The 27,900-nt window shown below is 46.1% G+C and overlaps 1 protein-coding gene across 1 annotated transcript; it reads left to right on the top strand.

The window, feature by feature from the left end:
• Positions 1-743: 743 nt before the first annotated feature.
• MOGAT2 (monoacylglycerol O-acyltransferase 2) lies at positions 744-27,735 on the top strand. The gene is made up of 6 exons (XM_040056037.1): positions 744-837; positions 9,806-9,984; positions 23,344-23,548; positions 25,036-25,210; positions 25,366-25,565; positions 27,581-27,735. Exons 1-6 carry the CDS (start codon positions 744-746, stop codon positions 27,733-27,735), a joined length of 1,008 nt encoding a protein of 335 aa, XP_039911971.1.
• The last annotated feature ends 165 nt before the right edge of the window (positions 27,736-27,900 follow it).

Genomic DNA, 27,900 nt, shown 5'->3' on the forward strand with positions numbered 1-27,900 from the left:
AATTTCTGGTTTTTTTTTCCCTACATAGTAAATTACATCTCTTTGCACATGACAAGGCAGAGGCTCAGACTATGCACCTGCTTGGAGATACAAATAAAAAATGGGAGTAGAATTTCCTTTCTCTATACCTATATAAATGTGTGCAAGGATGCACATGGAAACTCATCTGCCCCATTCGTCCACCATCCATCCATGTCTTGGCAGAGGCATGAAGTTGCTCATGTACCCTGTGCTCGGCAGTGAAATACCTTTGTGTAGTCTCCCCACCTTCTTGGCTGAGACTGAAACCCATCCACATCACATCAATTGAGAACAAAAGTGACCTGCCTGTGCTCAACCCTTCTGCTTGTCCCTTCCTACTGTGCACAGGGTGATTTGTATGGGAAGGGGGAAAATAAAATTTGCTTACAGGCATGAATACCTCATTGTCTCTGCCAACATCCAAATATTGCAAAATTTGAAAGAGACGGGATCTTGAAGGCAGGATTGGGTCCTGAATGGGGTTTACTTTCCAGATTTGGGTGGTAGAAACATGAAATTGTCACCATCTAACAATGTGAGTCGTGAGGGTGTAAAGTCCATGACACCTCCCTCTCCTCCCTGTATGGGAGGAGCCACCACTTCGACTCTGTGTTGCACAATCCCTTCTACTGTAACACTGGGTAGATGTTGACAGGTGACTTTGCACTTTGCATTTGCCACTTGCTTCCTCCTCCTTTTGAGACGTGCATGTAGAGCCCAAGATGAAGCTTGAGTTTGCTCCGCTGTCTGTGCCACTGCAGAGAAGGCTTCAGACAGCATCAGTGGCTCAATGGGTCTTCAGCTTCCTGGGTCTAGGTAAGAGACATCTCTTTTTTCCTTTTTCTGAGAAACCAGAGAAGCTTTCCATAGTATGGTTTAGGTTGGAAGGGACCTTAAAGATCATCGAGTTCCAATCCCCTGCCATGGGCAGGGACACCTTCCACTAGAATGGGCTGCTCCAGACCAGTCCAATGTCCAACATGGCCTTGAACGGGGCCCCCAGGGATGGGGCAGTCACAGCTTCTTTGAGCAATCTGTGCCAAAGTTTTGGGATTCTCACCACCTGATCAGAGCACAGTGGCACTAAGGAAGTGTATGGCTGACTGCCTGTGCATGGGAATATTTACAGGTCTTATGCAGCATCAAAACCAGGGTGGCATTTTCAGCTTCTTTTTCTCTTTAGGTTTAGACTTTTCCTGGTTTAAGCTTTTGCTCTGCTTGGTGTTAGGGATGGGAAACAGAATTACCATGCTTGAGGAATGGGACCATAGGAAGAGCGTTGGGGACTCTGCTTTTGCAGCCCGAGGAACAGACATTTCACTTTTTTACAGACACCCTTGCACATTCTGAAAGGTCATTTTTCTATGAAAACCCAAGCAGTTTGATGAGAGGACACATCAGCAAACTGAGATGCAGACAGCCACTGCTTGGTGGAGGGCAGCAGGTGCTGATGGAAATGACACACCTGCAGTTTTGGATAGGATCCACAGGGAAATTATGATGGGAGACACAGAGGCACATCATCAGATAGTGCAAACTGCCTGGAGACATTTACAGCCCATCAGGCTGGAAGGTGATGTCCCAGAGTTTCCTTGTTTTAGGGAAATAAAGAGATGGGAGTATCAGAGGTAGGTTAATAGTGTAAAATGTCTGGGGCCATTTACAGCCAATCAGGAGCCAAGCTAAAAGGTAACATCACACAGTTTCCCCTTGTAATGCCAGTTGTGAATCTCAGATGGGATGTGTTCAAAGCTCCTCATTTGCTGTGGCAAGACAGTAGTTGAATAGCCCAAAACATAGCAGATCTTCGTGTGGATTTGTATACAGGTGCACAAACATCTCCAGAATTGTACCTGCACAGAAAGCACAGGCTGTGCTTCAGACTCCCACTCAGTTTCTGAGACGGACCCTTCCAAAATCTGCCACAGACCTGAGCCTGAATGACCACCTGTGCACCAGTATCTGATGGACCAGAGGACTGTGCCATACTGGTCCAGACAGCGTAGCTCTTTGAGTGTTTCTTGGTATAGGATTAGCCCATGCTAAGTAAGTGTCAGGAAAATTAATCCACAAATGCCAGAGTTTTACATCCAAAAAGGAGACAGAAGAGTCCTGTAATTTTATCTGAATAAAGGGAGAAGCCATGGGGCATTTCCCCTGGGGTCTCTCAAATTTTTAGAGGATGTGTCCTCTTTTTTATCCTAATTTCCCAGCCACATTTCCCTCTCTCTTTCCCTATTGGCCGAGGTACTTGAGAGGTACAGACTTCCCAAAATGCCTAATACCTAACACCTCCTTCTAATGTATATGCCCCTGCTCTTTTTCTTTTCCTTGTGTCAATCAGTGGAATTCCTATGAAATTTATGGTTCTTCCCATCGTTTCTTTAATCTCTCAGCATTTGTAAAGACAAATGGCAAATCTCTCTCATTCCACTTATCAATCAGTGGAATCTTTCCCATTGTTTCTTTTATCTCTCAGTGCTAGTTTTATCTACTAGCAGACTCCCAGTTTGTTTGTAAAGACAAATCCCTCATTCCTTTCATAAGTATCACTCTTCTTAACTACACATTAGCCCATTTCGGGCAATGCAAGAGGCCAGGGGCCATTGCTGGTCACCAGGATGGGTGAAGTTACCTTTTTTTTGGAGAGAAGTACCAAACAGCCACCCTTGGTGCCATTGTGTACTTGTGTTATAAATCCTGGGCATCTCCCTGAGCAGAAGATATCCCACCTGTGATCAACATTCTAGTGAAGAAGAGATCCCACCTGTGATAAACCTTCTGCCAGCAGAGAACACCTGGCAGGAGGAGATACAAATGTATCCTGGCAAGAGAGATAGAGATCTGGCAAGAGCCGTGCAGCCTTGGACACAGTTGGCCAGAATGGGACATTTTGGAGTGCCCCATGATTCCCTTTCTGTCCCTCCATCTTCATTTCCTTCCACACACCATGGTTCAGTTGGGATGCAGTAGAGATGTGGTCACAGTGTTAACAGAGGATCCAACAGCACATCCTCTTTCCCAGCCTGGATGCAGTTGGGGCTTATGGAACTTCAGTGTTTTCCAATAAGACAGTTGAGGTTTTTCACTTCTTGGTATTGGGAGCAAGCTAGCACTCAGATTTCCAGAGATGGAAATGACTTCTAGAGCCAGCAGAATGACAGCAAATGGCCAGGAGAGAGGAAGCCTCTGCAGTTATAGGAATTACTTGTAAACACAGGCTCTGCCTCCTGCAGGGAAATGCAGCTTGCTCTGAATGGGGATGAGACCCAAACCCACTCCTCCTCCCATGGCCAACATTCAAGAGCTTATAATCTTTTCCTGGAAGAATTTGATTTGTTGCTGTTGTTGGTGGGTGGGGCGGGCGGGGGGGGGGGGGGTGTTGTGTGCTTTTGCGTTGTTTGGGTTTTGTTTGTTTTGGTTTGGTTTTTTTGCATTTCCTGTTTTGTTAGTTTAGTTTGGTTTGGTTTGGTTTGGTTTGGTTTGGTTTGGTTTGGTTTGGTTTGGTTTGCTTTTGTTTTGTTTTTGGGTTTGGTTTGGGTTTCTTTTAGTGATACAATCTGAAACCAAAAGCAGTTAAGAAATGCTTGTAAGAAGGGCATTAGAAAGGTGATAACAAAACCTTATGAAGCAATTCCAGCTGGTTTGGTTCATTTCGCAGAATTTCTTTAAGTCTGGATCTTTCCACCCAAAATCTCCCAGTTTAACAACTGCATAAGCTAGATGCTAAGAGATACCCTTATTTTCATCCCATGAGCTGCCAAACACCCCTTGTTGCACTGTTATAATCCTCAGGCACAGAACGCAGACTTTCAGTGGGCAGGATTTAGCTGCTGGCTGTTCCTCAGTTTGGGAGACAGGCTTGTGCTTCTGCTGCCAGAAAAGGGTTCTGAAACACCCATTTGGCCACTGCACAGCCCTTTGGCCAGAGATCCCAGCAGCACTGATCGCAGGCATCTGTTGCTCTGGTTGTGCAAATGCATCCCCTAAGAAGCCAAGCACCAGGGAAGGGACTCATTCATTCCTGGCGGGATGCTGGGTGAGGGCAGCAGCTTGGCCCCAGTGCTGGCAAGGAGCACTGCTCCAGCATCACTTGCAACTGGTGGGCATTGTCCATACTGCCAGTTTTCTTGAGGATGCTCCTGACAAGAGCATGGAGACAAAAGATTCCATTTATTTCAGAGGCTGACAGCTGCTGGAGGAGGAGTGCGAGGTGTAAGAATAGGTTGCAGGGCATGGAGTAGGGACTCCATCACCTTCCAAGTACATAATCAGTGCCCCCTCGTAATGGTGTGGAACCAGGCTGCTGCAGAAAACTGAAATCAGCAGACAAGTGCCCAAGCCTGCTTCACTGCTTCCTTCTGTCTCTCTCATTCCCACTCTTCATTGGGCATGGACATCCATCCAGACACACTATGCAGAACTATGAGTGCAGGGCTGAACCATGGCAAACAAACCCAGTGCAGGGCAGTAGATCTCAGCACGCTGCCTCTGCAGACCCAGTGTACCACACCCAGCCTTTGAACCTTTGAGTCATCAGGGCTGGCTCAAAGGGCATGTGGTACCAGCATGATCAGGCTTCCTTGGCAGCTGAGTATAGTCCACAGCCTGCCCAGATCACCTGTGCCCGAGGGTGCAGTATCTGTGTAGGTGGTCACTGTTACCCCGGTTTTTCTGAGCCTTTTGATTTTCTTAAATGGAGTCAGATCCTTTTATTTATTCTACAATATTAAGAGCAGTTTTCTACCTTTCTCACAGATGTAACATAAACAAATCCTTTGTTTTTCATTCTCTGTCCTTTGTTTGCATATTTCTAACCTGAAAACAATTGTAACTGACAATTGGTCTGGCCACTGAGGCTGAGGGGTGGAAACCCCAAAAAGCCAATCTTCTGCTAGACCCAGAAATGTATAAAAAGTAAAAAAATAAACAAAGGGGTCTCTTCCCTCTCTCGGCTCTCTCAGCTGTGAGCTGGAATCGGAAGGACCTCTGCCTTGCGAAAATCTCTTGTCTGCGTGTAACTGCTTTGTGTGTCTTGGTGACAGGTCACAATCAGGGACTCCAGGCTGACACTGAGGACCTTAGCAACATGTGTCTTAGAAGGATCCAAGGCCAGTTTGGATGGGTCTCTGAACAGCCCAGGGTAGTGGAAGGTATCCCTGCGATGGCAGGGCAGTTGGAACTGGATGATCTTTAAGATTCCTCTAACCCAATGCATTCTGTGATTCTGTGATAATCTTGCAAACCCTCCTGACAAGTGCAGTATGAATCTGACTCACTTTGGGGCTGTTGCGATGACAAAAACCTCTTTCTGTGGGCTGCAGTTTTCCCTGTTTCAGGCTGAATTACCAAATTTTTGGTTAGGAGCACTTTGACGGGACACGGTGCCTGGTTAGGCTTGGCCAGAAAAGTCCTCCATGTGCTTTGAAACTGTGGCTCCTTTGGAACCCATGGCTCACTTGGAGCCCATGGCACATTTTGTGCTCTCTGTGATATGGCCATTTTCATGTCCAGAGAGGGATTTACAGCTCATAGCAAAACTACTCAGCATAAGAAACCCACCACTTCATTTTAGCTATGAGCATCTTTGAAGGAATCCAGCCCAGGAAACCACTTGACCTGTGCAAAAATCAAAAAAAGCCATCAAATACGCATTGATGTGTCTTTTCTTTGCTGAGTCCCATACAGCCATGGAGATGTGTCTTGGTTTGAAAAGACAGGTATCAGGGAGAGGCAGGGTGTTGGGGAGGATGAGGCCTCTCTAGGAATGGGGAATTCCAATCCCCTCCCTCCAAGTTATTATAATTTAGAAGATTAAAGAGACTTTTCAGTCAGAGCTATGGGGAAAGGAATAACAGTTCTTTACTAGTAAATATAACAGGACAAACAAATAACAACTATAGCAATAATAATAATAAACAGAACCAAGAACCTTGAGGAGCTTTGTTCCACAAGCTCGGGACAATCTGATCTCTTGGACCCCTCCCCAAGAGCACCAAGCTGAAACGATGAGATACTCCAGGGCTGATGGCTGGAAAAGGTGGGTTGTCCCCAGCAGGCAGGGGTGTGTCCTGGCAAAGAGAGCAGTGCTGAAGAAACCACAACAGCTGGACGGGGCTGACCCAGCTCCAGCAGGGCAGGCGAAGGGGGCTCCGAATTCCTGGGTGCTCCAGCAGATGATGTATGGTGGCAGAATTCCCAGAACCAGACCCTCCCTTAATAGTGGACTCTTCCAGCAGCTAGCAGCCACCTGACCGTCCTCTCCAATGCCCCGAGCAAGAGGAGAACTCAGCTCTGAGCCTTTCCCTCTCCCAAATTTAAGTGATCTTCCCCTACCGCCACTTCTTTTGTGTGGGTCAAGCACCCTCTAAGCATCAGTATTTAGTCTCTTAGCAACTTATGAGGGAAGGGGCGAAATTCTGTAGGGAAAGAAAAAAAAAAAAAAAAAAACAAACAAAAACCCAAACCTAACCCCCAACAAGATGTGAGATGTTGGGTCCTGGACCATGAAAAGTTGCTGCACTCCTGCTCAACTGGTGCACTGCAGAGTCCAGGACCATCCTATGAATGCTTCATCCAGAGCCAAACCTCACCATGGACAACCATAGAGAAACCTTCCTGAATCTGGACACATAAGAAAGTGCAAGATTTAGGGTCTGCATATGACATTCCTTCTTGTCCTTTGGTTTTAGTTTTGGTTTGAAGCAGTTTCCACTCTCCATGACAGTGTAGACAGTGCAGCAGCTAATCTCAGCCCAGCCCAGAATTATCTGGCTGTTTTCAGATAACAGAACATCTGCAATGACTTCACGATACCCTTAACCCTGCTCTTACAGCCCTTGTCTGCCTTGAAAAAGCTCTGTATAAGGGCTGAAGCCATTTTATAGCAATTAAGTATGTGCCATTGGGCTGTAGCACAGGAGTCTAGACCTGCAGAAGGAGATGAGGATCACATCTGTTTGCAACCTCACACCTGCCCATTCCTTCTGAGCAGTGGGACTGGTGGTGGTAGACTCAGTCTGGGGACCTGACATGACTTTTGGGGAAGCACTAATAGAACTCTGTGGCAAATATCCTGCCACTGGCAGCCCAGGAAGTGTCGGTGTCTGGACAGTGGTATGAAGTTCCTCCTTCTCACCAAATTACAGATCATAAATAATCAGGTGCCTGCCTAAGGCTGGGATTGGTTTGGATGCAAATTTAACTGTACATTTTCTGGAACCTTCCTGTGTCTTTGGTTCCATCCACAATAACTTTCAGACTGATAGTCCATTCTGGGACAGACTGGGCTCCTTTCCCACAGACCACCAAAAGGTTTCCAAAGGACAAAAAAACCCCAAAACTTAAAATTAAGTGAAGGTCACTCAGTGTAAATTATGCTCTGGGAAAAAAAGAAGTTGAATTGCAAATGAATCAGGGAAGAAATTAATAATTATATAGTTGTGAGATAAAGGGTGGATTTGGACCAGAACTACTCCTTCACTTCGCAGAATGTGCTTTGAACTTTGCACAGTGTGATAAAAAGAGAATTAGGCACTGCACAGTTTTGCAGCAGACCTGATGACCTTGCTCCCACAAGTGCAGTAAAATTGTGTTTATTTATCATGTGGACCCTGGAGCTGCAGTTCATGTTCTATGCAGTTCTTGAGAGTTATATAGTCTGTGTCTGTATCATTTGAAAAAGTAGTGTGAACAGCAGATTGATGGAGGGGATTCTCTTGCTCTGTACCGCTTTTGTGAGACTCCAGGTGGAGCAGGTCCAGAGGAGGCCATGAAGCTGCTTCAAGGGCTGGAGCCCTTCTCTTCTGCTCAGGCTGTGAGAGCTGGGGTGTTCAGCCTGGAGGAGAGAAGGCTCTGGGGAGATCTTAGAGCCCCTTCCAGTGCTATAGAGGCCCTAAGGAAGCTGGAGAGGGATTTTGGACAAAGGCCTGGAGCACAGGACAAGGAGGAATGGCTTCCCACTGCCAGAGGGCAGGGTTAGATGGGATATGAGGAAGAAATTTTTGGCTGTGATAGTGGTGAGGCCCTGGCACAGGATGCCCAGAGAAACTGTGATTGCCACCTCCTTGGAAGTGTCCAAGAATGATCCAAAGCCAAGATTTGAGGGGACTTCTATGATTCCATTAAAAGTGTGGCACCAGGTGTGAGCAGTGGCTCTTTCTGACCTGGGTGATGCATTACAGGTTAGACCAGTTGCTTTGCTGGTTTTTTTCCCACTGCAAAATTCTTAGTGCCTACCCAGGTACCTGCTGCAGTGTCTCTGCTTTTGGGAAGATGTGCAATCCCATTTCAGCTTTAAGGGAATTTAGGATCCTGTTAGATTATTGCACTTTTTTTCCCCATAGGAATTATTGGTACCATCATGACAGCATTTTAAAAAAGGGCAAGGATTTGCTTTTCCATGCAAATCTTTGTAATCAGGGTGACTTACCACCAAAAAAAAAAAAAAAAAAAAAAAAAAAAAGCTACAAACATGATCTACTTATTTATCCTTAAGTGAAAGCAAACAGGAGGTACATGAAGGTCTAAGATGAGAGTATCCTATTCCACTTCTCTGACAGGCCTTAGCTGAGAGGAGGTGGAGAGAGCAGGTATCAGGTGACTCCCAAAGATGGAAAAGATGTCTCAGAGTATGAGGGTGTGGATGCATCTATATCACAGCTGAAGTTGAAGCTGAGCAGACCATCTCCATCCTCATATCTTCCAGCCCTGGGTGGTGGATTTGAAATGAAGACCCAAAGTAGAAAAAAATATACACAACATTATGTAAACCATGGGCTGGGGAAGGCAAGGGACTTGGATGAATCTTCGGGTTTTCTTCAGCTCAGTCTTCCCCTTCACAAGCAATACCAAGAGTTCCAGAGGGACAGATGGAGAGGACACAGCTCTTTCCAGGCACACATCTGCTTTACAAGGTGGCAGCTTGGTGGTCATCATCACTTTCCAGTGTCTGCAGAGAGACAGTGTTGGGCTTGGGTGGGATTTTATGTACCAAGTGATGTTTGTTAGCACAAAGACTTTCGTTTTCTTGTTCTCATGCCAAAACACAGGGTGTAAGGGAGGTGGAGGCAGAGGTCAAAGCTGGGCACTAACTGGAGAAAGTCCCAAGTCATGGAAGTCTTAGAGAATGAAAAAGAGCATACTTGTAAAATTCATGATGACACCAAGCTGAAAGAACTGAAAATCCTCTAGAGTCCAAGATTAGAGTTGAGATTGAATCTGAGAAGTAGAGGAAAGGGTCCAAAACCAGTAATAAAAAACTCAGTAAAGAGTAAAATCTTAATCTATGGATATAAATCATGGAGACAATTAAAATGGGGAATCATTAGCTCAAGATAAAGCTATTGGGGACTGGACAAACTGGACATAGGACCCTGTTTACTGCCATTGCAAAATATCAGGTGTCATCAGGGGGTATTAACAGGAATGATGGGGTAAAACAAGGCTATTATTGCAGAGATCAGTCTGACTCCAGAGAAAAGCAAGACAGCAAAGGGATAGAAAGTTGATCCATGAGATTGCTGTGAATGGAGTGAGATTCATCAGTCTTTTGGGAGGAGGGGGACATGGTGGCCTTTGGAGAGATTGGTGGTTGCTACAAGGGAGGTGCTTGGTGTCTTTTCAGGTTCCTGGGGCAGATAGAAAAGAAATCACCTCTGCATCAGAGGTGCCTTCACACTGATAAATTCAGCAACAAGCCCAGTGGGGGCTCCATCCCAGGACCAAAATGAACCATTCTTCTCCCAAAGTCCACCTAATCCAACTATGTTGGCTTTTCTTTCAGCACCATGCTGTACAGCTGCCTTCATCATGCTCTTCTTCACTCGTTTTTGGCTGGTCAGTGCCCTTTACGCTGCATGGTGGTTAATAGACAGGGAGAAACCCAACAAGGGTGGGCGGCGGATCCGCATCCTCCAGAACTGCATCGTTTGGAAGTACATGAGGGACTATTTCCCCATCACGGTAAGTGCCACCGGTCCATTGGCTCTTCAGTGTTTCAGGGACCAGCTTTGTCCTTGGAGTCTGGATACAGTCTGGGGCCAGCAGTCATGGCATGGGGTGCTGGAGTATGGTGTTGAAAATACATTCCCAGCTCCCAGATTACTCAAAGGCACAGGAAAAAATGGGGATTACCATTTTTACAAACAGCATTCTTCAATCATCTGGCTTTTCTGCACTTATTTAACCTTGTTGCATTCCAGCTATTAGGGAAATCACACCTTTGTTTTACACATCTATATTGCAACATTCTTGCAATATAGCCAGTGGGCATAGGGCCAAGTTTTAACCAAAATCCAAGAGATCCTGGGTGCCCTGCAATGTCAGTATCCCATTCTGTTGAGGAGGGGGATGGATAGGTAAAGCTGGGGGTGCACTGGGCAGTCTCACAGAGCTGCTGTTCTCTTGAGAGACTTCTGTGACATTCCCTGATTTACTTAATGTATGTGGCTGGCCTTTGCCCAGCCCATACTCTTTTATCTGGAATCCCCTTGCCATGGTATGGATGCATGGAGCAGCAGCAAGTCCTGCCTCAGAGCCATCACAAGCTGGTACAAATCTGAGCAATGCAGCAGAAGAGCTCATGGGTTGTGCAAGGAAGAGAACTTCAAGGATAAACCAGGCAATGGAAATTTCTAAGACAATGCCTTTAGGAATATATTGACTGTTGAGAGAACTCAGATGGGATGTACCCAGCTGGTTAGAGATCACTTGGAGTCAGAAGCTGGGTGCTGCAATCTAGAATAATGAACTTGGGAGCCTAAAAAACCAAAGAACCCACCAGCCTGAAGGAAAAAATAAGAACCCAGCCCGAGAGTCCATCCTGCATGGAGTAGGGCCTGGAATAAGGATTAGGAGGAGCCAGAGTGTCTTGGTTTGAAAGACAGGTATCTACTAGGGAGGGGTGGGTCCTCTCTAGGAATGGGAAATTCTAATCCCTTCCCTCCAAGTTATTATAATTTAGAAGATTAGAGCTATGGGGAAAGGAATAACAGTTCTTTACTAGTAAGTATAACAAGGCAAACAAACAACAACAACTACAGCATTAATAATAAACAGAACCAGGAGCCTTGAGGGGCTTTGTTTCACAAAAGCCCGGGTCAGTCTGATCCCTTGGGACCCTGAGAGCACCAAGCTGGAATGGTAGAAAACTCCCAGGCTGGTGGCTGGAACGGCAAGGTTCCCCAGCAGGCAGGGGGGTGTCCCGGCAAAGTGAGCAGTGCTGGAGAAGCTGCGACGGCTGGGCAGGGCTGGCCCAGCTCCAGCAGGGCAGGCAAGGAGCTCCGAATTCCTGGGCACTCCAGCAGATGATGGATGATGGTAGAATTCTCAGGACCAGACTTTTCCGTTAAGAGTGGACTATTCACGCAGCTAGCCATCGCCCGACCGTCCTCTCCGAAAACCGAGAGCAGAAGAAAGCACCCTCAGCTCCCGGAGCCCCCCGAGCCTTTCCCTCCCCCCCAAACTAAGTGGTCAACTACCCTCGCCACTTTTGTGTGGGTCAAGTACCCTTTAATCATCAGTATTCAGTCTCTTAGCAATTTATGGGGGGGAAAAATTCTATAGGGAAAGGAAAAAAAAAAACAAAAACAACACAAAACCGAACTTAACCCCTAACAAAGAGAAAAATTATGATGACATGCCCATCAGCTTTGCTGCTCAAACAGAATTAACCCTCCTCTCTGCTCTCATAAGATCACACCTGGAATACTGTGCATAGTTCTGGTGCCCCCAACATAAGAAGGTTAAATGGCACTTCTGGGGTAAGTCCAGAGGAGGCCACAAAGTCAATAAGGGAACTGGAGCACCTGCCGTATGGAGACGGATGAGAAAGTTGGGGCTGTTCATCCTGGAGAAGATTGTGTGGACACCACACAGGACTTTCCAGTATCTGAAGGTGCCTTACGGGGAAGATGGAGAGAGACTGTTCATCAGGAACTATAGTCATGGAACAAAGGTGAATGGGCACAAATTGTTAAGAGAGCAGATTTAGATGGGATGTTGGGAAGAAATTCTTGGCTGTGAGGGTGGTGAGGCCATGGAACAGGTTGCCCACAGAAGCTGTGGCTGCCCCATCCCTGGAAGTATCCAAGGCCAGGTTGGATGGGGCATGGAGAAACCTGGTCTAGTGGAAGGTGTTCATTCCCATGGCAGGGAGTGGAATTTTAAAGTCCTTTTGATACTGAAATCAACCAGAAAATAAACTTTCTTACACAATTTGAAGTGTTAGAAAGCAGGCATTCTTTATCTGTGCAGGACACATTGCAAGGATGTTTCCTTTAATCTAATGTGTGTGTTGAGGCTTTACAACACTATAATCATATATATTCATTAAAGTGTGTCTCCTAGCTAATACATAAACATCACTTTTCCTAGAACCAATTTGCATGCATCTGCCTCCTACTGGAAATCATTCTATGGTCCTGGAGGGTCCTCTAAAGGGATCTCTGGTGATCCTATTCAGTGAACATTTCAGTTTTAAAGGTGAGCTTTCCTGGGCATGTGCTGTTGCTTCTTGTTTCCTAACTTGCAAAAAAAAACACTGTAGCCCTCTTTTTCTGTTCCTCCAATGGTAAGCTACGTTTATCATTCAGTGTGCATACCTTTGCATCCTTTTATCTTTTTTTGCTAGTTAGTCTTTAAGCTCTATTCAGCAACTTCGGGGGAACTGAAAATTTCTATTCTCTATGTTATTTATCACATTCCAACCCAAACCGTATAGTAATCAATGCTTTATGTGACTGCAATAATTATATGCAGTATATATTCTGTAAATTGTTTGTGGCCGTAAGCCACCATTTGTGAAGTATTGGACCAACCTTTCTGCTGAAATTTAGCTGCCAGCTCAGCCCAGCAATGACCCCTCTCTCGTCCTTTTACAAAGAACATGGAACCCGACTCCTGAATGCTTCACTGCACTCCGTGTCTGTCCTTTCTTGGAGGAGGACCTCTAGCACCAGCAGAGGGAGCATGGCATGCGGTTTGGCTGCAGCTCCCTGGGTGAGCGCCCAGAGGGCTCCATGGAGCCTTTCTCCCCATTTCTCTGGGAGAAAACAGAGGAAGTTCCACAAAAGGACAGCAGAGAAATTTTAAAAATATATAATACAGAGAGCGTAATAACCAAGCAATCACATAATACTATTTCTCCAAAATATTATCTTAGTCATAGAATTATTGAATCATAAAATATTTTGGGTTGGAAGAGACCTCAACGATCATGCAGTTCTAAACCCCCTACCATGGGCAGGGACACCTTCAACTAGACCAGATTGCTCCAAACCCTGACCAACTTGTTCTTGAAAACTTCCAGGGATGGAGCAGCCACAGCTTCTCTGGGCAACCTGTGCCAGGGCTTCAGCACCCTCACAGTCAAGAATTTCTGCCTAATATCCCACTTAACCCTGCTCTCTGGCAGTGGGAAGCCATTGCCCCATGTCCTGTCCCTCCAGGCCCTTGTCCAATATCCCTCTCCAGCTCTCTTTGAGCCTGTTTAGCAGGCTAAATCCACTGGAAGGGGCTCTAAGGTCTCACCTTTTCTTCTTCAGGCTGAACAACTCCATTTGCTCAAAGTCTCAGCACAAGGGACACAAGGAAGTGAGATCTGGGGACACAGGCTGGGTTGGTGTCCAGGACTCTGGGCTGTATTTGTGTGTAGATGGAGTTTGTTAAGCCCGGGAGAATTAGGCATTCTGGGAAGATTAAGTATGGCTCCTAATCCTACCAGATCCCAGCAGCAAACTTAACAGGGTCAAGTATTTGGAGGCAGCAAGTGCTGCCTGCTGTCTTTTTTTAGGAAACAGCTTTAAACACTGCTTTTAAGGGATCCCTGTGCACGTTTGCTGTCTTGGAAGCAAAGAGGGGTTGGGATGTGCATCTGTTTTCTGCGCAGTGTGAATTTGCAGTGTGCTGCTGTACATGGGAGCATGCCAGTGCTGAGCCAGGCTACCACAGTGTGTGCAAGGTGTACCTTCTGCTGATACTACCCTTGCACAAGCACCACTTTGCTGTTGGATTCATTCCCCTTGGAACTGACTGCATTTTAATAAATTATTTGAGAATTAGAGTCAGGAAGGACCCAAATGAGCTTGAGCGTTTTTAAAAGGGGATGAGAAAATCTGCAGTGAGAAACAAAGTCAGGGTCCAATGCATTGCCCAGGGATGTTATTTCTGCCTAATTTCCCTGCATTTTAAATGTATCCTAATCTTTTGCTGTTGTTGTTGTTTGTGTTGTGTTGGGTTTTTTTGGCTTTTTGTTTTTGTTTTTGTTTTGTTTTGCTTTGTTTTGTTTTTTAATATGCCCTCATAATAGTCCTTCAAATGGACTGGAATTGTTTCAAAATCAGGTAGATGTGGCACTTGGGAATGTGGATTAGTGGTGGCCTTGGCAGTGCTGGGGTAATGGTTGGACTTGATGGTCTCAGAGGGCTTTTATGACCTAAACGAATCTATGATTCTTCAATTCCAATACATGGCTGAGCACAGTTGCATTATAATGTTGTGAAAAATATGCCAAAAGGGTTAAAATTAATCTGTTTGAGCTAGAGTATGCCTGAACAGATAACCTGTGATGCCTGCTGTGTTGATATTGCCTACAGAGTGATTTTGGATGCCGTGGACGGCTCTATATATGCTATGTTTTAAAAGCAGTCCATAATCTGTCTGCTGCTGCCCAAACCCTATCTCCATATTCTTAATCCCTTCGTCATAATTTATCAGTGTATCTTTACGATGGAGGATGCACCCAGCCTAACAGTAAAAACAAATTCCATCCCATGCCATGTGAATGAACATCGCTGCTTTTCCTCCCCAGCCTCATCCCATCCTGTCACCATCCTCCCTCACGCACCACGGTGCTTTGACGACCTCAGATGAGGAAGGTGAAACGGGGAAAGCGCAAGCATAAGCCTGACAATATCTTTACCACAGTCCCCAAAAAGAAGTCACCATCTTTCTTGCTGACTGAAAATTGGGGCTGGAAGCTTGGCTTAGGCAAGACATCTCACCTTTGGATCACACAGCATGAGTCCGTTCTAGGAAATTAAGGCCTCAGATAAGTTTGGGGACTATTGTGGATTTTTTAGGTTTCTCAGTGAATTTCTTCCCACTGTTACGAGCGAGACGCTGGAAGGGGGAGGGGGCGGTATTTGGGGTGAATAGTCAGCGATCGAGACACAAAAGGAAGTCTCCTGGCATTCCAGTGGAATTGTTGTGGTGTTGGGGAAGTTTCTGGCTGGGAAAGTGAGCTTTTCTGTTCAGTGTTCAGGGTTTTTCGGGAGTGATGCCGCCACGAGTTGTAAACTCAGCCCCGAGCCTTGGCGGAGGCAGGCCTTTACCCTTCCCGTCCTCTCTCCCACGAGGAGAGCTGCGGGAGTTTGTGTGCTCTGCTCCAGGACTTTGCTACACCGCAATTCGGCACTACGATCGAGTCTGCCTGCCTCCCCTGCTTCTGCCAGCTGCTCCTTGGTAGCGCTGAGATCGGACTGAGTTTACAGAAGGAGCAATTTTCCTTCCCGACCTCCCGGCGCCGGCTGAGGGCATCACGGCGCCCTCCCGCCGCCTCGCTGGAGGCCAGCGCCCCCTGTCGGCCGTGATCACAACTACACCAGGAGGGAACAATTGGAAATTGTCGTTCGCGGGTTTGGAAGCGTCTGCTACTGCGTTGTGGTGTGTTCCGGCCTGATATATTGATATACACACACACATATATATAGAGAGATAAAATATATATATTCTAGTAAAGAACTGTCCCTTTTTTTTTTTTTTTTTTTTTTTTTTTTTTTTTTTTTTTTTTTTTTTTTTTTTTTTTTTTTTTTTTCCCTGAAAGCCCCGCAATTTTGAAATCACAGTAACTTGGAGAGAAGGGTATTTTCTTCCTGTTCCAGGAAGGTTTCCCACTTTCCTTGGCAGACATTTGTCTTTTAAATCAACGCAGGATGATATTTTGTTTTCAACTGCTGACATCATTCAGAGCAACCCCAGTAGGAATAATCATGCCAGCTTTATTCAGGGCAGCCTGGAAAAAAAACTTGCTGTACAGGGAAGGCCCTTGTGGTCTTTGCTACACTGTTTTCTCCTTGTGAAGAGTCACAGGATGTTTTTTACAGGCTTTGTGGCTATGTAAGTGCCAGCTGGACCTTGTTGTCTGCAGAAACCTCTGTCACTGTGCTTGTGGTCTTGCTGGTGTTACTGTTTTTTGTTAGCATAACTAAAATGAGTTATTGGAGAATTAGTTGAACCTTTGAAGCTGTAATTTGGTAAGACTTCATCCTATGGCTCATTCATTCTCATCATGGCACAAACTGTGCTGGAGGTTATCTGAGTGTGTTGTGGTTCTGGGGAATTGCAAGACACTGTAGAGGGGACAGTTCCAGTTCATGTGAACCAAACCCTGCCAGGAATGTTTCCTTTCTTTTCACAGAAGAGTGGTATTACTTGTAACTGGGGACTTGTGCCATGGCCCGTGACATCAAATACAATTTCTGATTTCCAGAGATCTTGACTGTTCCCTTTGCTTCCTTTTGTTGGCTGGAAGAGGGATTGTCAGGAAAAAAGAAACACGCGGCCAAATGGCCCAAAGTGCCAATGGCACCATGCTATCCTTTTCTGAGGAATTTCTCTGTCCCATGTGTTGGCCCTCTCTTTTCTGTTCTGTAGTTCCCTTAAGTAAAAGGGGGGCCATGGCTGAGATCCATTGGAGGACTGTGTCCCACAGTCTGTGCTGCTAATCCACTGGATAAAGGAAGTCCTCTAAGGGGAAGGGGGACTTGAGCATCTTGGAGCATCCTTACCCAGCTTTGGAGTGAGGGTGGTGAAGTCCCATCCAAACTCAATTCAAGTCCACCTGATAGGTCAGATTCTCCAATATTTGCTGCAAATGCAGCTCTGACATGGTATCGCGGCACCAGGAGAAAACCCCAGGGCTCAAAGATCTCACTGTTTCCAACTGCCCCTCTCAGACTCTCACCATTGCTGGGACCTGAAACCCATTCTCCTCAGCAGCTTCTGGCAGTACTCAGATACTTGCCCTTCCTTTGCTCTCCCATCCAGACACCCTTGGATGAGTGACCTGCTTCTTTTCATCTTGGCACAATTTGTCCTTCAGATCCGGTTTGGTTTCTTGGATATCTTTGTTGGGCTTCTTCCCACAGAGAAACAGGCTGCATGTTCCATCCTGCAAGAGATGTTTTTGGGGGGAGTCCATGGACAGCTAGAGACATGAGGATTTGTTTAGTACAAACTTGAAAGAAGGTTAATCCTACTTAAGAGCAGATTACTGACCATAACATCCATGGAAACAGAGTATGGGACCAGAGAAGCACAGCAGAAATTCAGTCTGGATGACTTTAAATGAAGAAGCCAGGAGATTGCTGATCAGCCCCTAACCTCACCTCCTCAATCACATCTTCCTTTGCCCTCTGAGTGGCTGTCGGGGTAATGCCATGCTGCTTCTTCTCTCTCACCCACGTTCATCAATCCTTAAGGATTGCAATGATATGGCACTTCACTGTCCTCCCTGACTACATGCCTCCTGACATGGTATGCACCATGCAGTGCCCCTATTCATCTCAACTTGATTAATTCCTCACTTAACAACTATTTAACCCCTTCAGACAATGCATCTCCAGGGACTTCTGGAGCACCACCCTCCAAACTTTGGACTCTGGGAGATTTTTTTTTTTTTGAATCACAGAATCACAGAACAATTTGGGTTGGAAGGGACTTTAAAGATCATCTAGTTTTAATCTCCTGCCATTGGCAGGGGTGCCATTCACTGTATCAGGTTGCTCCAAGATTCATCCAACCTGGCCTTGAATATTTCCAGGGATGGAGCATGCACAGCTTCTTTGGGCAGCTTGTGCCAGTGCCTTGCTACCCTTTCCTCAACCATTAGGGCACCAGCTTTAAACAGGTAATTGCCTGTCTTCCCATGGTTTGGGACAGGACAATTCAGTCTGTGGGGAACAGCTAGGAGAACCCAGTCTCAAGGGATGAATTAAATCAGCCTGTTAAACCAGTGCTGAATTTCTGGGCTGATCAAGTCACTCAGAAGCCCTAACTCCAATTACCTTAATTCCACTCCAAAATGAATTAAAACCAAACCAAATGTGAAATGAAGAACACTTTAATCCCTCATCATTATCATCAAATCAGTAATGTATTTGGGATATTAATTCCATTTAGCTAGTCCAGTTTAAAATTAATATGGATTAATTTGCTTGAGATCCTTCACTAGTATATGGGCTCTTATCAGAGCTCCTGGAAGTCTGCATATGTGTTTCCCTAACACAGCTGACAGTGCATGGAGCAGATCCCACCATGTCTTTTGGGGAGCTGGGGGAACTGGGGCAGAGTTTCACCTATGTCTTGAACCCACATTTGAATTGTCAGAATAAAGGGAGTTTTCTGTTACACAGTAATCACTGCAAGCTCTGAAAAACTGTAGTTATCAAGCTATATTTCTTCATGATGAAGAAATAAAATAGACCGCATCCTCCTGAATTTAAGTTAATTAAGTTCTTCCCTGAAAGGATTGTCCAGCCTTGGCACAGGCTGTCCAAGGCAGTGGTGGAGTCCCCATTCCTGGAAACATGTAAAATCCATATGGATGTGGCAGCTGGGGACATGGGTTATTGGTAGTGCTGGGGGAGCATTTGGACTCCATGATCTTAGAGAGCTTTTCCAACCTAAACAATTTGATTTGTTAGGAAGGCCAAGATCATGCCACATCTGGGATCCTGAAGGCTTTATAACACTTTTGAGAATGGATCATTACTGCTGTCAGCAGCCAAGGCATCAGCCAGCATCCCTCCCATGCCAAGAGGAATTGTCACGGAAGTCAACAAACCCATGGCTCAGCTTGGAGGGCACAACCCTGAGCTGCTAACAGCTGCTTTCAGGCTACAGGTCATACACATTAATTTGGCATTCCTCAAACACCTTTGAGATGAGAAACTGCTCTTATATCACCAGAAAAACCTTGGATTTTCTCATGCTCATGCACACACCAGGTTGGTTGGACCCTTAAGTACTTTGACATTTATTAAATGTTCTGTTCACTCATAAAGACCAGAATTGCAAACACCATCCAGAGGGTGTGGAAAAGACAACTCATTCGAGGCAGGATGGAGGATAGTTCCATTTCTTGGCACCTCAAACCCAGTTCCATTAGGCAGTTCGGCTGGACAGCAGGAGGGGGAAGCTGTGCAGAGTCACATTATTAACTTTCCTGTAAGTTTGGGAATGGAGACTGACCTCTGCCAGGTGGAGAGGGGAAGAGTAAGACAGTGGGAACAATCCAGAAGGGAAGATTGAGTTTCTGTGTTGAACAGTTTCCAGAGGGAAAAGCGTAGTGTAGAGTCTAGACCTACGGTGTAAGAGACTTTGCTAAAGTCTCTCCTCTGCTACAGATTTCCTTCTCAGTCTTTGTACAAGCTCTCTGGTTTCTCTGTGAGTTTTGGCCAAATAATCCAGATGTGAGCAGACTCTGTGACAAAACGAGGGCCTTCTTTTCCCAGGGCTACTGCAGGGGACAGCTGTGTTGGATTATATAACCTAAAAATGTGTATTCTATTTCATCTGTTGAAAGTTGGTTTTTGGGAGATGTTTTCTCCTTCTTACTCCAGGGGAGAGGGGTGGATGCCTTCTGGTAATGGCCCAGCCATTAAATCCAGGTGGGGCAGTGTTTCTTATCTCTTTCACCACCCCTCCATCCTCCAGGGGGACATCTTCTGATAATGGGCCATTAGGGCCCACCAGTGACGTGACACATTCCATCATCCCATTGGGAGATGCTCCACACAGTGGGGGAGGAGCCAGCTGTTCCTAGCTAGATAAAAACTGGGACTGAAGGACACAAGGTATCTGGTTTTTCCACTGGATTCCTGGAGGAAGACCAGACCCATCTCATCACACTGGACTTTCTACAGGACCATCTCTATTCCAGAGAACCATATCTGTTATTCCAGGAGGACTTATTTGGTCTGCTTCCAACACCCTGACCAAGAGGGTGCCAGGTCGTATCCCTGACTCTGTCCGCATTTTTTCCAGGATTTTTGTTTGCTTCCTTGCCTTTTTTTTTTTTTTTTTTTTTTTTTTTTTTTTTTTTTTTTTTTTTTTTACTACTACTACATTTGTATTTTCCTTTTTTTTTTTAATATTCCTAGTAAAGATCTGTTACTCCTATTCACATGTCTTTGCCTGAGAGCCCCTAGTTGCAAAATTATAATAATTTGGAGGGAAGGGGGGTTACATTCTCCATTCCAAGGGAGAGAGACAACTTGGCAGACAACTGTCTTTCAAAACCGAGACAACAGCTCTTGTAGAAATACTACCCAGATCCACCAAATCTTGAGGGACTCAACTGCTACCCTCCAGCTGCCCATGTCTTAGAGCAGGGAGACAAAAATCACAGCTTCAAAGTCTGGGTGATATTGGAAGAGAACTCTAGAGGTCAACATGCCCAGCCCACTGCTCAAGCAGGGCCACCCAGGGCCAGTTGCCCAGGACCATGTCTTACCACAGAATCACAAAATGGTTTGGGTTGAAAGGGGCCTTAAAACTCATCCTTGTTGGAACAAGGACACCTTCCACTAGACCAGGTTGCTCTAAGCCACAGGTTCTCTGGGCAACCTGTGGCAGGGCTTCAGTATTCTCATAATAAAAATTTTCTTCCTCAGGGCTAGTCTTAATAATCCCTCTCTTAGTTTAAAACCCTTCTCTCTGGTCTTATCACTCCCAACACTATCCTTTGTTCTTTCCTTTCCTGTCTTCCCTCCTCATTCATTGGGATGAGCACCAAGACAACAGCTGGATGTTTCTTAGGGAGTATTTTCACAGAAGTGCAGTGTCTTAGCACAGGCAAACTCTCCCATCAAGGCAATTTGACCGCTCCGTGGTTGCCCTCTTGTGCCGCCCTTCCCCCTTCTTGTCTCGCTGCACACACAGAGCCAGAAATGTAGCAGTTTCCAACACGCCTGAGCATCTTGCTTTTCTGTTATAAATCACTTGGAGATGAAAGGTTGTTTGGAAGCTGAAGATGAATGCAGGAAACATTGATGCAAGCTGAAATTACTAAAAAAAGAGCAAATGGTGGCAGGGGCCGTGGGTACTTAGTGATTCAGCCATCTGCCTCTCTCCCTGCCTAGAGACCTCTGGACCTGGGCAGCAGTGGGACTTTTGTTTGTCCATTCCCCTCATTAGGAGCAGGTGCTTGAATGGGCACACATAGAGTCAACAGTGCTTTTGGACAGGTGGAAAATGAGCCATGGTAGAAGAAAGTAAAATACACTCTCATGATTAACCTGCAGTTCTAGCTGCTTCTAGGAAAACACATGCATCATTAACTGCACCCTGAGTGCAGATGGAATCAGGGTACTTGGAGGGGTGACACTGAAATGCATAGGGCTTTGGTTGTTCTTGAGGACAGATGCCTTTAAGTTGCCTGGAAAGGCATGGTGGCTCTGTGATAAGAGAATCACAGAATTGTTCAGGTTGGAAAAGCCCTCTAGGACCATTGAGTCCAACTATTCCCTAGCATAATCACAAACACCACTTAATCATGTCCCCAAGTGCCACATCTACATATTTTTGAACAATTTCAGGGATTGTGGTCCTACCACTTCCCTAGTCATCTTGTGAAGCGGCTCTCTCTCCCTCCTCGGAGCCCATGCTCCGTTTCGGCTAGCTTGAGGGAGAAACCACTTCAGAAGGAATCTTCCTTCACAGGGCCTTAAAAGCTACCTAGAGGCTGCAAATCTTTTTTCTTTAGAGAGAACAGGCATCCGTTGATGGCAAAAGGAAAGAGTCTGCTTTTTGTCCAGTGGGGATCACGGCTTTATTCAGGGGTCCTGCTCCCGCAGAGTCCAGAGCTCAGTCCTGGTCCCAGAACAAGAGAGAGTCCCACGTGATCCCAAGGGCTTTTACCCAGGGAGGAAGGGGATAGAGGCTGGGACAATCATGGACAAGGTGGGAGTGGAACAGAGTTAGGTTACATTCCAGTGTGGGAGGATGGGCGGGGTCGAGCAGGGACAAACCTCATGATACATTTTCCGGGGGAAGAGGGGATACAGAAGAAACCATTACAAAAGCCAATATAAAAATGAAATACAATATAAACCCAATTAATGAGCTGCCACAATCTTGTTTCAATGTCTGACCACCCTTTCAGTGAGGAATTGATGTGATGACTAGCCTTGGGAAGGTTCATCCTTCCCTGATGCTATGAATGTCCTCAGCATCTACAGAAATGGTGCAGAGATGCCAGCATTCAGTTTTGCCTGCTTCTGCCTGGGCTGTGCACATGCTGGCTGATGTTGGCATGGCAAGATCTTCTTGGTGCCGGATCTGGAGGGTGGGTTTATCATACCAGCTCCTCTCCCCAAGGCAGTCCATAACAAGCGTAATGGAGTTCAAATCCCAGTTGTCCCTTATCTCCCTTTAACCACCCCCTCTTGTTCTGTGGTACCCGTTCTCCTATTATCCCAGGCCTCAATATCACTTTCAGATCAGCTCAGGATTTTACCAAGCTGCTTATTCAGCCCTCAAGGGCCAGCCATGAACTGCACTGTATCTGCAGCCCATGCTGCCCATCCCTAAAATGCTGGACAAGGGCATTCTCTGTTCCCTCCTGCTAAAGCTGCAGCAGCCTTGGGCAGATACCCACTGCTCTTTGGTGGACCTGGGCACCCAACACAGGCACAAACATCTGGCATCCTGCAGGCTTTCCCCAGTGGAAGAAAACCATCAGCTTCTCTGTTAGATGTCTGGGAAATAGATTTCAACTTATCGTCTGTGAAAACATCCTGGAATCGCCTGGCACATGCTTCAGGACAGGATAAACCTTTGATCCACACCAAGTTGTTGGGTGGGACATGTGCTTATGCTGTGTAGTAGGTCTACCAGAGTGGTTATATACTCCAGCTGTTCTGGTTGTGGGATCAAGGGGTACTGGGTGGAAGAAATCATCCTTTTCTTGCTTTCCACACCCCCCCCCCACCCCCCATACTAGAAAATGTATGGAGAACATATTAAACAAAGTTGGTTCCCAACAGCACCTATACCAGTTCAAGGCAACATAAGGAACTGTGCCATTAGAAAAGTAATTTTAGGCCAGTGGGTAGGAGGAGATGGAAATATGGGCAATGAAATACACCTCAGAGAAAAATGAGGGAGTTGTTCCAGCTGACCTTTTCCAATAGAAAGGCATGGTGGGTGCAAGACACTCCCCTCCAGGAATGCCTTATCTGCTCTCCATAGCCTGTGTTCCACCCTGCTGAGGTTACAGCACTAACTCTGGCCCCTTTTTGGCTTCATCCCTGTGTCTAGTTGGTGAAGACAGCAGAGCTGGACCCTCGGCAGAACTACCTGGTGGGATTTCATCCCCATGGAGTCCTGGCAGCTGGAGCCTTTCTCAATTTCTGCACAGAGGCATCTGGCTTTTCCACACTCTTCCCAGGCATCACCCCCCACCTGATGATGCTTTCCCTGTGGTTTCGCATCCCATTCTTCAGAGACTATGTGATGAGTGGAGGTAAGGACAATGGACTTCTGGCATGCAGTGGTATGTGTGGGTGCATTTTGAGGAACATGGAGTAAGAGGAGTCTTGGGTAAGAGAAGTCAAGGGTCCGTTTTCCCTCATCTGGGGCCAACTGGATCCCATTCATGGACACAGCTATTCAAGATGGCAACCCAAAGCCTCTGAAGTTAAAAATTGCCCTCCTTGCTGTTATCCTTGCTGCTATCTCTGTTGTTCAATTCCATAAATAGTCTCCATGCTCAGGGCATCACTGTGCCAGGTGCTGTGTAACAGCAAAATGCAGAGCAAATTGTGAACAGAAATGCTGAGAGCTGCAGGCCAGGGTGTTCCTGTATTTCTTTCCATAAAAATTATATTCAGGCTTGAAATTGTGAGGAAAAAAAAAAGTACATTTTTCTGAAGCATCTGCTGCTTCCAGGAAAACAACATGCAGGGACAGAAGATGAAAATAGCAGCTCATACTGCTGCAATGGAATGTGGCAGAGGGGGAAGATGTAGTGAAAAGGAATAGGAAAAAGGACAGGTAAAAATTAAATGGAGAGAGGCGAAAGGGTGTTTTGAAAGCTTTTTGCACACCAGCAGGATGACCTCCGTCTTCTCAGCAGTGGGCTTGGCAATGGTCAGTTCTCCAGCTGAATGTGGGCAGAATTCAATAGGCTCAACACAGGTGTCCAGTTCCATCTGATGTACCCCAGGGCATCCATTACCTCGTTTTCCACATAAACTCTGTCTGCTGCTGCCAGAGTATTTACATGGAGAGTGAGAAATCCAGAGTATTTACATGGAGAGTGAGAAATCCAAACAGTGACATATATGAGAGACTTATAACTCAGGTGAAGGAAGGTTTAATCACTGTAATGTTGGAGTTGGGTGCGTAACTAATTTTCAGGTCAATTGAATCCATTTCAAAATGAGGTTTTAATGTGCAAATTATTTCAGCCCCTGAAACAAGGACTTTTTTTTTTTTTTTAATAGTCAAATCAATGTTGCTTTTTCATTTCTGAATTAAAGATTTCTATCTTATTCAAGTAAACAACACCAAAGGACCAAATCCTTAATCAAATTCCACTTTCAATTAGCACCATCCACAGAAACATATGTCTGTTTTGACCTAAAGCAAATATTTCTCTGACTTCAGAATTATTCAGAATTAAACATGGTCTCACCTGACAACAAATTGAAACAGATTTTTCCTAGGGCTCAAGTGCAGCTAGTTCTCAATTTATTTTTTTTTTTCCTGTTGTTTTCCCTCACTTCTCACTTCTGAGCCAGACAGCAAATGGATAACTGTGTACTCACCCAGCAGAGCTGTGTGCAAATCTAGCACCTTTTAAGGGAGCTGGGCTGGGGTTTTCAACTCAGAAAATAAAGTGCTTAGCACCTCTCCAGAGATGGGTTTTGGGGGAAAAAGTCCAGAGCAAACCACAGACAAGTGAGTATTACAGGTGGGTTTTACTTTTAATTCTTCTCTGCTCTCCAGGCATCATCTCTTCTGACAAGGAGAGTGCATCCTACGTGCTGCAGAAGCCAGAGGGCGGGAACTTGCTGGTCATCATTGTTGGTGGGGCACAGGAGGCACTGGATGCCCATCCAGGATCCTTCACCTTGCTGCTGAAGAACAGGAAGGGATTTGTGCGCCTGGCCATCCAGCATGGGTGATGAAGGGGGGCGGGAGGGGTCCAGGGGTGCTGAGGGAGGGGTGCAGGCTCTGTGGCTGGTTAATGGGGTGTTTCTGTTTTGGATAAGAATGAAGGGGTTTCGGAATGGGCTTTACTAATCATGACACCGTATCGGTTTTGACTCCCTGCAGCACTCCCCTAGTCCCTGCCTTTTCCTTTGGGGAGAACGATCTCTTTGATCAAGTGAAGAATCCCAAGGGCTCCTGGCTGCGGAGGATTCAGCATCGGCTCCAGCAGATCATGGGCATCTCCCTTCCCCTCTTCCATGCACGAGGCATCTTCCAGTACAGCTTTGGGCCGATACCCTACCGACGGCCCATCTGCACTGTGGGTGAGTCAATCCACGGAACTCTGACATGATGCCAGACACACTCAGGCTGGTCAAACTCGGGAAACAGGGACAGCCCCTGGGTTGTGTCATCCTCCTGCCAGGCTGAAGCATCACGCCAGAGAGCGCAAGCAGAGGTGGGCTAGAAATGGGCTGCAAAGCAGCATTCCAAACTGTTCATGTGCCTCACTGGTTTGGCAATCTGGTTTGATCTCATGACAGATCCCAGGCCATCTGGGCTGTGCTGGGAAAAGTCCCAGAGCAAATGTGGCCAACCTCATCACTCCTGTGAGATGCAGACAACCCAAACACCACAACACGGTGACAAAAGGCACTGCCATAGGGTTGTGTTAAACATCTCACAAGGCATTTTTACAAACACAAGTAGGACCAGCAGAGCAAGGGAGAGGATTCTGCCCCTCTGCCCCACTCAGGTGAGGCTCCCTCCTGCAGTGCTGCCTCCAGCTCTAGGGTAAGAATGTCAGAAGGATGGGGAGCTGCTGGAGTGAGTCCAGAGGAAACTATGGAGATGGCCCAAGGGCTTGGAGCATCTGTGAGACAGGCTGGGGATGTCCAGCCTGGAGAAGAGAAGAATGTGAGGAGACCTTAGAGTCCCTGCCAGTGCCTAAAGGCCTCCAAAAAGGGGGGAATTTGAAGAGCAGATTTGTAGGGAATTTGAAGGAGGATTTTGGACAAGGGCATGGAGTAACAAGATGGCAGGGTTAGATGGATGTTGGGAAGAAATTCTTGGCTGTGAGGCCCTGGCACAGGTTGCCCAGAGAAGCTGTGGCTGCCCTGCTTCCCTGGAAGGATTCAAGGGCAGCTGGGACAGGGCTTAGAGCAACCTGGTCTAGTGGAGAATGACCCTGCCCATGGCAGGGGTGTGGAATGAGATGATCTTTAAGGTCACTGCCAAGCCAAACCAAACACTCAAGCAGTTTGCAGCTTTGTTCACATCTGCAAATCCATGACCAGAGACGACGTCCATGTCTCCCATGTCTGTGGGAGACCGAATTTCAAGGAAATCTTTGGGGTTTAATAATATTTTCAACATCTCCATACTTGGCCCACCAGTGTGGCTGATGCTCTGGGAATTAATTTAATTAAAAATGCTGTTTGTCATGGTTAGAACTTGCACCACTGATTAAGTTTGACAACCAGCAATTACTTCTAATTGTATTACAACCTGTTTGGATTGTCTCAATGGTTTTATGAGCTGTGTAGTGTCTGTCACATAGGCTCTTCATTAATTGGATGAAGAATAGCCCTATAAGATGTTGAAACTCTCTGTCACTTAACAAAAACAATTTGAGTAAGAGACCAGAGCAAGAGAGGTACCTTGTGGATCTTCTGGTCCGTGCCAGGCACCTGATCCTGCTCCTGGTAGCTCTGGGAAATGGAAAGGCTCTTCTAGAGATAGGAATAAAAATAACTAGATATTCTTTTGAATAAAATGAGATTTTTAAAAGATAAGTAAGTACTTAGTTCCTAATAAAAATCAGATATTTCACAGAATCTTTAATCTGAGCAAAGTGGAAACACTTTCACTGCAAATCTATTTAAATAGTGCAGGGCTCCCCTGTTCCTCACTTTCCCCATTTGCAATGCAGATTCCCAGGGCCATGGGAATCAACTTGGAAAGCCCAACCCAAATATCATCCTGTCTTTATACTGTGCTTATCTGCAGCACATCTGAGATGTGAGAAGCAGCTCTTGGGACTGCATTGGGATACAGCCCTTCTTACTTCAAAAGGCCACACTGAGGGTCTTTGACATTAACCAACTTCGCAGATGGGTAAACTGAGGCAAGGACCAGTGTGATCCTGGAGACCAAAAGCCTGGTCAGGATCTGAGCCATCATCTCTTCTTGGCTGTGCTATCTCGCAGGCTCCAGGAAATAACTGGTCATACTGACCTGTCCATCCTGGAGAGGCTAACCTCAGCTCCGTGCTCGGGTGAGCAAAGTGTTCAGAGGTACCTGACACTAGCTCCTCCTAACACCTGTGCTTCTTTTCCAGTTGGGAAACCAATTCCAGTCCAGAAGAAGCACAGACCCTCTGAGGAAGAAGTTGATCAAGTCCATCAAAAATACCTAAATGAGTTGTCCCAGCTCTTTGAGAAGCACAAAGCTAAATATAATGTCCCAGAAGACAGCCACCTGGAATTTATATAGAGTGCCTCAAGCAAGGTGAAACCATGGAGATCAAGCTCCAAATTTCCCCCTTCTCTGGAACTACTTTACAACCTCAACATAGTCACAATTAACATACAGTCTATATAACATAGGGAAAAGAGCTTGATTTTCCCAGTATTTGCATGGATGTAGAGCCAGGTTTTT

The sequence above is a fragment of the Hirundo rustica genome, chromosome 2 (assembly GCF_015227805.2).
Source record: "Hirundo rustica isolate bHirRus1 chromosome 2, bHirRus1.pri.v3, whole genome shotgun sequence".
Lineage (NCBI taxonomy): Eukaryota > Metazoa > Chordata > Aves > Passeriformes > Hirundinidae > Hirundo > Hirundo rustica.

Bases quoted from the DNA above. Each gene is read 5' to 3' on its own strand.
- MOGAT2 (XM_040056037.1), top strand. From the start codon at position 744: ATGAAGCTTGAGTTTGCTCCGCTGTCTGTGCCACTGCAGAGAAGGCTT. The intron at 838-9,805 runs GTAAGAGACATC...CTTTTCTTTCAG, and splicing joins CTTCAGCTTCCTGGGTCTAG to CACCATGCTGTACAGCTGCC. The intron at 25,566-27,580 runs GTGAGTCAATCC...CTTCTTTTCCAG, and splicing joins ACGGCCCATCTGCACTGTGG to TTGGGAAACCAATTCCAGTC.